The 13,344-nt window shown below is 47.9% G+C and overlaps 1 protein-coding gene across 1 annotated transcript in view; it reads right to left on the bottom strand.

The window, feature by feature from the left end:
- Nucleotides 1–13,344, bottom strand: part of GPD2 (glycerol-3-phosphate dehydrogenase 2) — a 43,167-nt gene that overhangs the window by 13,858 nt on the left and 15,965 nt on the right. The window contains exons 5-8 of the mRNA XM_027905776.1: nucleotides 12,412–12,509; nucleotides 11,851–12,014; nucleotides 1,032–1,196; nucleotides 307–451 (exon numbers count right to left, since the gene is read on the bottom strand). Coding sequence (XP_027761577.1) covers nucleotides 307–451; nucleotides 1,032–1,196; nucleotides 11,851–12,014; nucleotides 12,412–12,509 — 572 coding nt within the window. The remainder of the gene's footprint in view (nucleotides 1–306; nucleotides 452–1,031; nucleotides 1,197–11,850; nucleotides 12,015–12,411; nucleotides 12,510–13,344) is intronic.

Below are 13,344 nucleotides of genomic sequence, written 5' to 3'. Positions count from 1 at the left end.
GAAATAGGTGCTTTCACAAGTCTGGTGATGCTCTGCCTAAACGCCTTCTCCTCCAGCGGGAGTCCTGCCTCGGGGAGCTTTAACTAAGAACTAAAAGACTTCAGTGTTTCCTGAATAGATGAAATTGTTCTTCTCATTGGCACAGTGCCAGAATCCTCTTTAAAAAACACAAATAAAAGTCAAAATCAAACTGTGCGTTCAGAAGTGCTGTAAAACCCACCAGCGCGTCTCTGCGAGCTCATTTATTCCCCAGCAGAGACTGTTACAAATGGTGTTACAAATGGAGCGGGCTCCCAGCCCCGGTACCTGTAATAACCAGGCATCACGATGTGCACTCCTGCGCTGGGCTGACAGATGTTGGGCACTTCCTCATCATCCATTTTGCGCACGGAGTCTGTGAAAGGTCCCGTAGCATTGATAACACACTTGGCTCTGACATCAAATTCCTTCCCTGTGAAAGAAAACAGTATCAATCACAGACACCATTTGTTTCCTGCTCGCTGACGCTCTCTGTTATTAATCTCTCTATGAACTCACCCTACTGTAAAGTGTAGCCTGCGTGTCTGAACACAACAGCTGGGGTGGGCTCTAAAAATTAACTAAGTGTTCACCTAACACCAGATTTGAAAGAGAGCGTTTTAGAGTGGAATTCCAACTTATCTGTGAGGGCAGACAAGGTGGAAGTTGCTCAGCTGAAATCTGCCTCTCAAGGAAAAAGATTTCAGTCTCACCCCACAGACTCAGTAAATGGGATTATTACTGTACAGCACGGAGCCTTTGACAATGTCATCTTTGCCTGACAGAAGGGTTTGGATGTAAAGCTCAGTCTGCCCCGCCAAAACACCAGGGTTTGAGTGAGAAATGTGACAGGAGCTAAAGCTGAGTGACACTAATGGCACGGCCTGGTAAGATGGCTCCTTTGGGGCTGGTGGACGTTCACAGACAGTCGTGCTCCTCCCTGCCGTGTTACCCCACGGTTCCTCTCCTGAGGGGTCTGCCCCACCCAGGGGCGGGCTGGGGGTCCCACTCACCGGTCAGGACGTCCCTGCAGCGCACCCCGCAGACGCGAAGCTTCCCGCTGGCCGGGTCGGTGGTCTTGAGCAGGCGCCGCACCTCGGCGTAATTGGCGGTGGCAGCGCCGTAGCGCGCGGCCGTCAGGGCGATGGCCAGGTTCATGCGCGCGTCGTTGTGCTGTCCTGCGGGGAGGCACCGCGAGGACACCCGTCACCCACGGCGGGCGGGCGCGTGTGTCACAGCCGATCCGTCACGCCCAGGCCTGTCACATCCCATCGCCCTGACGGCTGCTCGCCCCGTCGGGGGTGTTGGCACACACGGCCCCTCGCCGGGTGCCGCGTGGGCAGCGCCGTGTCCGGCCGTGCGCCCCACGGGCCTCTGCGCGTCCCACAGCACACACCCCCCTCAGACCGAGCACTCCTACCCCTGCCCCTCCACTCAGGAGCACACAGACCACTGTCTTCTCTCCCTTCTCCCTTGTGATCCTGCTGTAACTCTGCACTGTATCCAAGAGTCCTGTCGACAATCCAGCTGCCACTAACCAATGATTCTGATTACCAAGTGAACACACGACACTCAACACCCAAAAACATCCTTTCATGGACTGTGTAAAATTTAACTTGTTTTTTTCTTGTATATTCCTTTTAACTTCCCAACATACAACATAAAAGCACCCAAAAGAGAGAAATAAGTGGACAAGAATTAATGAAGGATTCTTAACATATATCATTAAAGATTTATTACTGAAATTCCCTCGTTAAAGAAAACCAAGAGAGAGGCGGAGGGACCATGAGGGGAAGATGATTAATTACTCTGAAATACTGGATTCACCTGAGACTTTTCCTATTTATTATTGCACTGAAGTTGGAGGCCTGGATGCTGGCTGGAAAGAATTACTATACATTGAAGGGGCCAGGCTCTGTGTGTCCTGAATAATTAATTTCCGAGCAGGCTAAACTTCCTGAGGTACGGTTCACTTCCCCACCTGTTCAGACCACTCCTATCACCGATGATACTGATAAAGTGATAAATTTGTAATAGATGCTGTAGTTGATTTATGTTGCCAGCATCCCCAATGTTTAGTATAAATGGTTTATGTAAAGTTTGGTCCTTCGGATTCTGCCTGCGCCATCTCCAACCCCTGCGCAAATCATCTGTTCCCAGCTAAAAGGGCAAAGTTATAAAGATGGGATCAATGGCCTCGCAGGCGCCGCCTCCCCTCCCCAAAGCCCTCATTCCAACCCAGCCCAGGCCCTGCAGCACAATCTGTCTTCAGCTACGAGAAAAAAAGTTACACTGAGCGTACAGAAACGGCAGCATGATAAAGCACCGATGAAGAAACAACCAGTAACTCCAATTCCACTCAGCAAACAATGCTCGGAATCAGCTGCAAAAAAAGAACAGCAAAACAACTGAGCAAGATGTCAGGAAAAGTTGGGGATGCTCCATCACACGAGATGCACGAGGGGGAGCAACCATTGGTCAGAGGTGGCAGGCAAAGCATTCTCTAAAGGCACCAGCATTGCTGCTGCTGTGGTGGCAGGGAGGGACAAATGACCTCTTGAGGTTCACCCAGTTTAAGGCAGGGTTGAGAGAAAGTACAGCTCGTGTGGAGACAGAGAGATGGGTGGAAAGGGACAGTGGACAGTGACAAGCTGCGGCACAGCAGCTGCTTCCACATAACAACACATATTCCAAAGGAATCCAGTGCTCAAGGAACAACTGGACATGGCACTCAGTGCTCTGCTCTAGTTGACAACGTGGTGATCAAAGGTCTGATCTCAGAGGTCTTTTCCAACCTAAATGATTCAGTGATTCTGTAATCCAAGAAACACTCCTCTGTTCCCAGTGCCTGGAGATATCCCCTTTATGGTGGTGCTGGATTTGGGGCTGCCTGGCCCACAGGCACTGCAAGGGTTGGCTGTGCAGGGCCATGAGCAGGAACAGCACCCCCAGACACAGGTCACCTGGCAATCCAGCCCTGACAGACCGTTGGCATAGGGGGGTTTATTCTCTCTCCGTAGCAGGACCCGGAACCAGGAGGGTTTCCTTAGTGACTTTCTGATCCTCCCTCTGTTCCTGTCACCAGTGCCCAAGGTGGCACTAACACAAACCAGTCTCCTGTGGCTGCCCCGGGTGGGGATTCATCCCTCAGCAGCACAATTCAGCATCAGCCAATATTAGCTTTGGTCTGTGGGGACTCTGACTGTTTAAATTTGGCAAGTTTGCCTCTGCCCAGATTTGTCACTTATTTGCCCAGAGCAAAAGCAATCCAGAGGAGCCAATCAGCAGAATAAATAACGTGCAAATGGGTAATTTCTATAAAACCAAACTTCTAAGTAACCATTGTTTAGCAAGCCCCAAATCCAAAGGCTGCTCGGCATCTTGTTGAATCTCCCAATGCTCCTCAAGTCAGAGTGAGCTCAGGACATGCTCAGTGCACTTCAGGATTTGGACCACTGTGTTTGAAACAACATTTTCCTGGTTTCTCTGAACCTCTCATCCATTTTCCTCTCAGCATTATTCTGATGTGAGAACCCCTGTGTTATTACTCACTTCTCAGCTGTCCAAATGGAACTGAGCGCCCATGGAATTTATTTGCAGGAAGAGGACTGGGAAATAACCAGTTCCTGATGAACTACACTGGTAGAAAAACCCACTGGCTTCAGATTGATGTGACCTACAGCATGGAGTGCTCAAGTATTTCATAGCATAAGGAACAGAGATCTGGAGGGCTGTGCCCACTGCCCTGGGGAGCCTGTTCAGTGCCCAACCACCCTGGTATCCAGCCCTGGATTACCCACCACAGCCAGCTCTACATCCCTGTGCCTCACAACAGCACTGGGGCCCCAAAGCCAAACAAAACAATGACCCTCCTGCCTACCAGAGGTGACCCCTGAGTGACACTTCGGGGTTTTCCAAATGTTTAAGCCAAAAAGTTATTTTATAACAACAGAATGGGTAAGACGAGTTAATCTGACATCCTTCCTAGATAAGCACACTCCTGGAGATCTCCTAACTGCAGGCAACGCAGTGAAATGGTAATTGTGACATTCACCAGGAACAGATATTCGTGCACCAGCGCCCTGCCCTGGAGAGGTCACTGGTGTTCACCAGCAGCCTGCCCTGGAGAGGTCACTGCTGCTCCAGTCCTGCTGCCCCAGGGAAGGCAGTCACACATCAGCATCTTTGGGAGAAGCCTCTGAAGAGCCAACTGATGGAATACACCGAGTTCTCTTTGCAACTCCTCCCGTGGCACCACTCGAAAACAAGAGAATGTTTAAATCCTTCAAGTTATTTCCAGCAAGGAAAACTGAAAGAATCATCCATCCCCTAATCCACTGTTGTCACCTGCTGTAATACTGTGACAATGGAGAGATACTTTAATTTCTAAGGGCAGTCAGTCAAGCTTTTCCCAAAACACTGGCCCAAGTGCTTTCACTAAATTAACACTGATTCTCTAAAAGCCCCCTCACTCTTAGAAGCCACACTGCTGAGGGCATTTAGCGTGCAAAGACATTTTGAGTAAGTGTGTCCTACATCACGTTAAGCCCAACAGTGATGCCATTTGGTTTATAATTTCTTCTTTTTTTGTGTAATTTAGGAAAATTCTATTTTCACCCCTTAGTAGCAAATGCTGTATTTCTTTCTTCAGCATGGAACAGACAATGTTTCCGTTGGCACTCACAGGATCCTCCCCCAGAGTGCACACAGTGTACATTCGATTTTATTTTTATCAGCGCTGAGCCCCAGCCAGGGAGTGGTAACAAAGCCCACAGACTGGAGAGGTTTGTTTGGGACTGGTTCAGGAGTATTGTGTGAAAACCAGAGCCTTAATGAGGCACTCTGGCAGTTCTAGTATGTTCTGTCCTGTGCCACTCTCTGACAACTATTCCTGTTAAATCAACTCACAGAACCCTGGAATGGTTTGGGTTGGAAGGAACTTTGAAGTTCATTCTGGCTCCTCCTGCAGCAGCAGAGCTGTAACAGCTGGGCTTGCAGACTTCTGGCTTTAAGGAACAGGTGGGTCCCTGCAGCACACACAGATCCCCCCTCAGAGCCACCTAGCAGGCTCTTTGGAAAGGAAAAACACATTAAAAGAAATACATGAATATGACAAATACGTCTCCAGTGTGGTCACAATTCCAGATCCCTTTGCAGTGCAGCCACACAGATAAGGAGGGTTGAGGTTTTTATGTTTCTTCTAAAAAAGCTGAGGGAAAAAAGGCTAGATAAATACCTGCAAATTAACCTGTTGCTTCCTTTACTGATATCAGCGAGCTCCACTTTAACTGGAATACCAAACTGAACTCACAGGCAGTCCAGTGGTTTGGACCATTCCCAAAATCCAATCACCCAGCATCAAGATGGGGATATTACTGTGTAACCACACCACCACCACCCATGGTCACCCAAAGCACTGACATTCTAGAAGTTATTTAGAAATAAGTGATATTCTTACCCCAGCCTGGCACTGGTAACTGCAGGCACACAGCAAAGCAACGCAGGAAACCAAATCATTTCATGTTCAAAGTTTCTTCACTGTGTACACAAACTTTCCCCAAACTTCACCAAAGTTAAGGCTGATGAGTGATCACACAATTATGCATGTCCATCAGACACATACAGTTACACAGAACTGAGTTAACAGGCCAGCCATACCTATAATTTTAAGTCAGTGCTTAATTGCATGGCCAGTTTTATTGCCAGCATTAAGCAGGAGCCCAGCAGCTGTTGGGCATACGGAGAGGCTCGGATGCCAGTGTGGGCAGATGAATCAGCTGGAGTGACTCAAGATTGTTCCAGACTTCTTTCAGAGAGATCTTGGCACCTTCTCCTCCCCAAACACAATCAGAGTTAGTTCAGGGGAAACGTCCACTTTGACTTGTGAGTCACAAGTCACTACAAAGCCCTCAGACCCGAACTATTTCTTGTTCTCTGAATCACACAACGCTGAAGTGGAATTTGCTGCTATCTCCCAGACTTTCTAGGATGTGCAGCACTCACATCTTTGTTCCTGGCCTGCTTCAGAAGGACGAGTTCTGACTCAGTTCCACCCACAGCCAGCAGCACAGGGACAGCACACCAGGCCAGCCCTATGGCCCCTACAACTCACAGAGAACCTGAACTCCGCTGTGCCCTGGGTCACCTGTGCTGCTGCAGTGAGGACACGTCCAATCTAAATCTGCACTCTGCCAGTTTAAAGCCTTTCTCCTTTCTCCAGTGTGAATAGTTGCAAATTATATACAGAGTTACAAACAAAGGAACAGCACAAGTGGGAGGCAGGGAGTCCATCAAAGTCTGTTTTTAAATAAGGAATCCCAATGTAATGTAATGGCCAATACCCTGTGAAAGTCTGTCTGATCGAGTCTGCTGCCAACTTACAGCACAGAAGCTGAAACTCGTGTGGAAACCAAGATCCCAAACCACAAAAATAAGCCACTATATCCACACATCCAGTGACAGACAAAATCTGGAATTCCATCTCTGTGCTTTATAATTACGCTGTTTCCCACTTCCTTTGTATCAGCCTTCAACTTGTCACTACACTGCGAGTGCCGTGTCAGTGGCAGGGAAAGCAGCGTGTTAAAATGAAACCAAACATTGTCACTGTCAGTTTGTGGAAGCGGCACTGAGATGTCCCCGTGAGCGCCCGTCACGGCCGGGGACATGGCCCTGGCACCACGGCTCAGCCTGGCCCCGTGGCACCCACAGCTCCCAGGGGAAACCTCCATCAGGGCAAACTTTGGGATCCTCAGGTCCAGAGAAAGGGATGGATTTACCAGCCCGTTGTGCTGTGTGACCCAGCAGAGCCCTCACAGGGAGCAGGACGTGGCAGGGGGGACACAGTGCCCTGCCAGAGCTGGAGAGAGGCAGCACCGCTCCCACAGATCACAGCATCACCCCATCATCAGGGCTGGAAGGGACCTTCAAAGTCACCTCCAACCATCAACCCAGCACCATCACAATCACCCCTAAACCACGTCCACAAGTGCCACATCCAGGCTCCCCCTGGACACTTCCCTGCGCAACTTATTTCAACAACTGACCGCCTCTGCAGCGGAAAGAAACTTGGAGGGCGTGTCCAATCTTAGTGACGATGTGATTCTGGGAAGATGAGCAACGTGTACCTTCCCAACCCTTCCCAGGAACCAGGGCTGCCCACATGCTGATGGACAAGGGGAGCAGGGCAAGGAGCAGGGAGATGTGCACCTGCTACCCACCACCGAGCTCGCATAAAACACAACACCTGCAGCGCAGCACAGCTCCTTCCTTCCCCCTAAAAGCCACGGCACCCCAGGGACCACTCAGATGTTTGTGCCACAATGTGCAAATTACAGCGTTTTGCTCAGGAATAATCTTAAATCTTTTTGGTAACATGATCTGAAGAATTATTCCCCGTTTACTTCTTAAGGGACACAAACCCCATCCTTTGCTTACATGAGCATTAAAAAAAGAAAAGAGAGAGGCCTGGAATTCACTGGAATATTCATCATTTCCAACCTTAAACCCACAGCGTACAAACAGACGAATCCAGCAAGTCAGAAAGCAAAGCCAATTTAATCTGTGGCTCCCCTGAGGTAAATGTAGTTCACAGTCCTGCCCCCACCCCAACCTCAGCCATAATCCCTGCTTCCTGGAGGTACGAAAGCACTGGAGTGAGGAAAATTCTGCAGCAGGATATAATGATCCAAAATGACAGGGACAATAATGACAATGAATTTCATGTCTCCCAGTCATGAGCTGGGGATGCTTGACTGGGCTGACTCACACAATTAAATTGTTACAGGTACAGCAGGACGCAGTTACCATCCGCCTGCTTTTGGGAAGGAGCCTCCAGCGCAGGGAAGGGAGCGCCGCGGACGCACAGCCCTTTTGTCGGGAGCAAAGGGCTCGTCCTGCAGGGACGTGGCTGAGTCTGCACCTCTGACAGAGGCAAAACTGGGTTAAAGATGCAGCTGGTGCAGGCCATTGATTTGATCCCTTTTGAGAAGGATAAAACAGCTCTGACGGGTAGAGCACGGTGGGACTCGGCAGCAGCACCGGCGAGCGGTGACCCAGGGGTTGTGCCAGGGGACTGTGAAACGGGGGCTGTCCTGGAGCCCCACTGGTGTTCATGCCAACACCAGCACGGAGAACACTCAGGCTGCTCTGGGGTTTCACTGTGCCCACAACCCACCAGAGGCAGCCAGCGTTCCCCTCTGAATTCCTCTCGTCCTGCCCGTTCCCTCCAGGGTTTCACAGGCAGCTCCATTTTATGGAGCACAGGACAAAACGTATCGGGAAACAAGGGGTTATGGAACATGCACAGAGTATCTCCCTGGTTATGCCCACGGTTAGTGTGCCTGCAAGGCTTGTCCCACCTACCCAGCCTCAGGTCTGAAACACCGAGAAATGTGAGGAGCTCTGTGTTTAAAATCACCTATGGAAAGTCTTTCTAGTGACAAACTGTCAGAGTTTTTATACCCAACGAAGGAAAAACAGCCACAGAGTTGTCTGTAATACCCCTATTACAGCTCAACATCTCCAAATATCCATTTGTCAAACATGAATTATAAAGCTATAACATTTCATAATTCAGGACACACTCAAATCCTAGGAAAAATAGCTACAAGAGCCTAAATAAAAAAAAGCATTTATTCCATTTTTGACAGCTTAATGAATGCCCTACTCTTTTGCATTGATTTTTGTGTGTGTCTGTGTGTGCACGTGTGCCTGGGAAGGATTTCTCAAGGGGTTTGCTGTAAACAGGGAAAGTGAAATCCTCTGCCAAGGCTTTTTATACCTTTAAATAACCTCCATATTAAAATATTTCAGGAGAGAATGCATACAAAACTACTGAGAATGCAAAAAATAAAAGCCAACTACTTACATCCCAATAAATATATGGAAATTTGTAGAACAAGACATTAAACAACCCAATACCCTGATATGGCAGAGGAGTCCAAGAAGCATTATATGTTAATTCCTGCTTTCAGGAAATAGCTGGAAATTTAGAGAGAGATGTCAGCAAAATCCTAAAATCTTAAATTTGTGACTTACACACCAAAAGGCTAATTTTTCTTACCCACCTAAAGGCTCATCTTGCAAGGCAAAACATGCTAAAAATGTCTGCAAGCACCTAGAAATAGAAAAATTATGTATCTTAAAGAAAATCATCTACTTGGAATTGCCGAACTCTTTCCACTGGCACATGCTGGCCGGTTGGATCCCTGCTGTAATGGCTCTCCTAGTTTTTGCCGTAATGAACTCTATATAATTCAAATGGAGATGAATTCTGCCATTTAAAGGGCTTTAGAACAATCCTGCCCTGATGCTGAGCCAGCCCAGCCTCTCCACTGTCCCTCTTCCCCAGCTGTCCCCGAGCCCCCTAAGTGGATCTGACAGATCCCTGCTCACATAGCAGCCGCCTTCTCCCCCCAAAATGTTGCCTCTTTGCTATTCAGGAGTATCCTCATACCAACAAATGCTAAATGCAGTCTGACATGTCCCCCTAAGAAACAAACTTGTAAGTTGTGGCTTCAAAGCAAACCTTGAATAAATAGGACACGTTGTGTACACCCCGGCTAACATCCAACATATGCTTTGGCTTCCCGATGCTCAGGCAGAGCAGGAATAGCCTCTGGACAAGGCTGTGATTTGCTCTTGCTGGTACTTCCAACATTTATAATGTACCATTTTTTTTTGCCTGTATAAACAATTTAGAAGATGTAATGAAGACGACCCCGGCGCCGTTTGGGAACAACATCCTCATGAATTATGGATGGCTGGACGTGCCACCGGCCCCATCACCAATTACAGACCCACACAAAGAGCATTCCTGGGCTTCCTCCTGCACAGGCACAGGGCCACCACCGAGGCACAGCTGGGCAGGGGCTCGAGCACACAAAACACCGCCTCACACCGGGAATGTTTTTAATTCTTCCCTTCGGTGCCGGGCATCAACATCTGTGATCGTTAACAGCCCTGTTATTAACAACTACAGGGACAAGGGATGATGGACAGGAATAGAGGAAAGCGGGAAAACAGGAGAAAACTGCATTTAACTGCGGTTACAGAAACAGTCAAGACCAATTTCTTGATTAACTATTTAGGGAAGAGAGAAGGGATGGAGGGAGAAGAGAAAGATAGCACTGGCTTCAGGACTTGTATTTTTTTCTTTGTCGTTATTTAATGCTCTCTTTTATGACTAATCATTTTGAAAGTACTAAAAGCAGCTTAATTCCATTTATTACCCTCTTCTCTACTTTCACTTCAATTCCCTTTCCCTTTGTCCTCCACTCCTCTGGATTTAGGGTGTGAAGTGTATCATTAAAATTCAAGTATAATGATTTACAAGACCTGAAGGGTGCCTGCTGAAACGTTATGACTTAAAACAAATTTCCTGTGGCCAGAACACAGGTTAACTGATCAGGATAAAACAGTTCAGGTGCTCCAACCCCACATGAGTCCACCCAGCCCAGGGGCTGACCTGCAGAAGAGGCACTGCAGGCAAAATTGAGTCCAAATGTGGCATGTTAAGAGCTGATTTAAAATTCTAGTTGGGAAGTCTTCTGCATTAGGTGCGGCCTCAAAGCACCCAGATGTGTATTATCAACACACAAATTTCACCCTTTAGTGTTTCAGAACCCCTTCATTCTTCAGGGAAACTGAGGTTTGGTGCAGCTTTGAGAGGTTTTCCTATTTTTTTTTCCCTGCAAAATACCAGTTCTTTACATTCTGCCTAAACCAGAGGATAACTAAGCTGTATCTTATAAAAAACCCAAAATAAGGCAAGACATACAATATTTTTTCTTTTCTATTTTACACTTCTTCCTTTCCAAATTCAGAGTCTGGGTTTGTTTTCTTTTGTTGGGATGGCACCAAACCCTCCAGAGACATCTCTCAGTAACTCAGAGCCCTGCCCTGCCCTTCTGGTGTTTGCCATCAAAGCCCAATCTTTAGATGTATTGCACCACTGTTCAAAATAACTATTCACCCAGGAAACCTGAGGACTAATTTTAAGGCTATCCTGAAAGGTGCATCTTTGGAATGCTGGGAGTAGTAAATAGCCACGATACAGCCAAATTACTTAGCTAATCAGAAAAAACTTCACTGGATTATAAACAGATTTCAAGTTATAGTGCTCTTCTGAGGAGTGTAATTACAGTTAAGAGAACCACTCCATTCTTCTGGCATGCTCCTGGGATCCCTTACAGCAGGCTAAGGGATAGCTTAGGATAAGGAATAAAGAAATCTCAATTCCTTCTCTGTACCTCCAGCAGCTCCTCGCATAGGGTACAAAACCTACCACACTCATGTCTTATGGCAATCTCTAGTCTTTGACTGCAATTACCATGAACGCTCTTTCTGCAGAGCAATTAATTCCACTGGTGATATGAAACCTAACTGACCCAGGCCTCATCTAACCCAGAGTGAGAACCACAACCAGATCATCCAGATCCAGCTTAGAAGTTCTCTGCACGGTGGAAGTGCTACAGCAACCCATTTGACATTGCTGCAATCATCAGATTTTCCTGACTTCTTCGTCTTCTTCTTCCTATAAGTGCAGAGCACCATGCCCAGCTGGGAAGTTGTAGGGAATCACCAGAACACTTTCACACGGCACTACACTCACTAGCCAAGAAAACCAATATATTTTCTCCTACCTTCAGCAAGTACCGTCACAAAACCATAATTTACCTACCAAACTCACGCTCAAGAGGCAAGCTGAATCCTTCAAGCTGCTGTTCCTCCCCTGAGAGACTCAATGCACAGGACCTACAGCGTCATACCTGTGTCCCTGCCCCCAAACCCAGCACAACAGGAGCACTGGAAGCACAGGGAGCACCGTACCATCGTAGTAGACAATAGCTCCAACCAGCTTGTCCTTGCGCAGCATCGGGAACAGCTCCAAGGCTCTCGACTTGGTGAGGACATAACTGCTCTTCAGGCACTGGCTTCCTGCCACCAGGTCATAGAGCTTTATCCCAATCCAGTAGTAGGGCAGCTGCCACCATCTGCACAGAAAAAAATACCCATGAAGTGAAAACAACAAAGAATTTAGAAGCACCTTCACACACTGTTCTTGCAGCACAGAGCATGTTGAGTAACGGTGTGTTGAGTTACACCAGTTTTACCCTGTCCCTTCAGACAAGCTCGTGGTACCACAATGGAATGTAAATATTCAAGCCTGAGGTATTGTTTGCTCCTGTTTTCAACACAGCTACTCGCTGCAGTGAGCCAAGCAGACCCAAGGCTTTGTTTGTACAGCCCAGACACAGCTCACCCGCTGGAGGGCAGAGCTGGTGACAGCCTCAGGGAGCTGCTTCGGGAAGGGGACCCGGAAACTTCTCCAGGGACATGGTTTGCTTGTCAGCGTGCAGGGAGGAGGGGAGATGCCAGAGCAGAGCTTACTTGTAGATGGGCAGCATGATGGGCAGCGGAGCGGAGAGGTGCGGGGCGCTCTGCAGCAGGTGTGCGCGCTCCTCCAGCGCCTCCTTCACCATCCTGTACTGCAAACACCAGAGCCACGTCAGCCACGCCCCACCCAGCCCCGAGCCCACGGGCACCACTCAGCAGGGAACTCCAGCAAAGCCAACACCTCACACCGTTCCTACTCACCTCCCACAGACACACTGAGGTCCGCTGAAAAATTCAGAAGTTAGGGAAAACGATTCCCAGCAAAATTGAGTTTCAGTAATTTAACCTCGGTGTCTAGGTAGGCCAGCTGGACAATTTTTGATCTGAACATAAAGCACACTAAGCCACATTGCCCTAACGGTGGTCAGGAGGCACTTGGGAGGGCTGGGACTTGTCCCACAACACAGCTTCCAAGCCAATTCCCACAGTCAAATCCCACCCTGACTCCAAGCTGCAAATGCAGAAGGGTTCTTCTCTAAACCAATCAATGTGCACCAACATGAAGTTGTTCTTTGGCAGAAAAGGTTGGTTTCCACATCTGGGTGACTGCATGGTTTAGATATTTTCCCCTGAAAATCACCATTTCTGTAGCAGTGCTACAACCCCTAAAACATACTTTGAGAGGTTTCAATGGGAAGACAATGCAATTCCCCAAAACAGGAATGCCAGGCTTCCAACAACACAGGAATACACAAACCCATTTACATATAATCACTATAATCATTTACCATATTTTCTTTCCCCTTGCCAAAATACACCACTTGCTTACCATCTTTTTCCCTATTACAAAATAAATCACTCATTTACAGTATTTTTTCCTCATTCCAAGTTAAATCATTCCTTTACTATGTTTTCTTTCCCCATTCCAGAGCAGGACAGACAGACCCTCTCCTCCAGATTCTGATCATGGCAAGTAGAAAGCTCTTT

This window comes from Empidonax traillii, unplaced genomic scaffold (assembly GCF_003031625.1).
Source record: "Empidonax traillii isolate 1590-97213 ecotype Southwest subspecies unplaced genomic scaffold, ASM303162v1 scaffold1203:size352318, whole genome shotgun sequence".
Classification (NCBI taxonomy): domain Eukaryota; kingdom Metazoa; phylum Chordata; class Aves; order Passeriformes; family Tyrannidae; genus Empidonax; species Empidonax traillii.
Note: the sequence above shows the minus strand (reverse complement) of the source record. Positions and strands in the feature narration are given on the sequence as shown.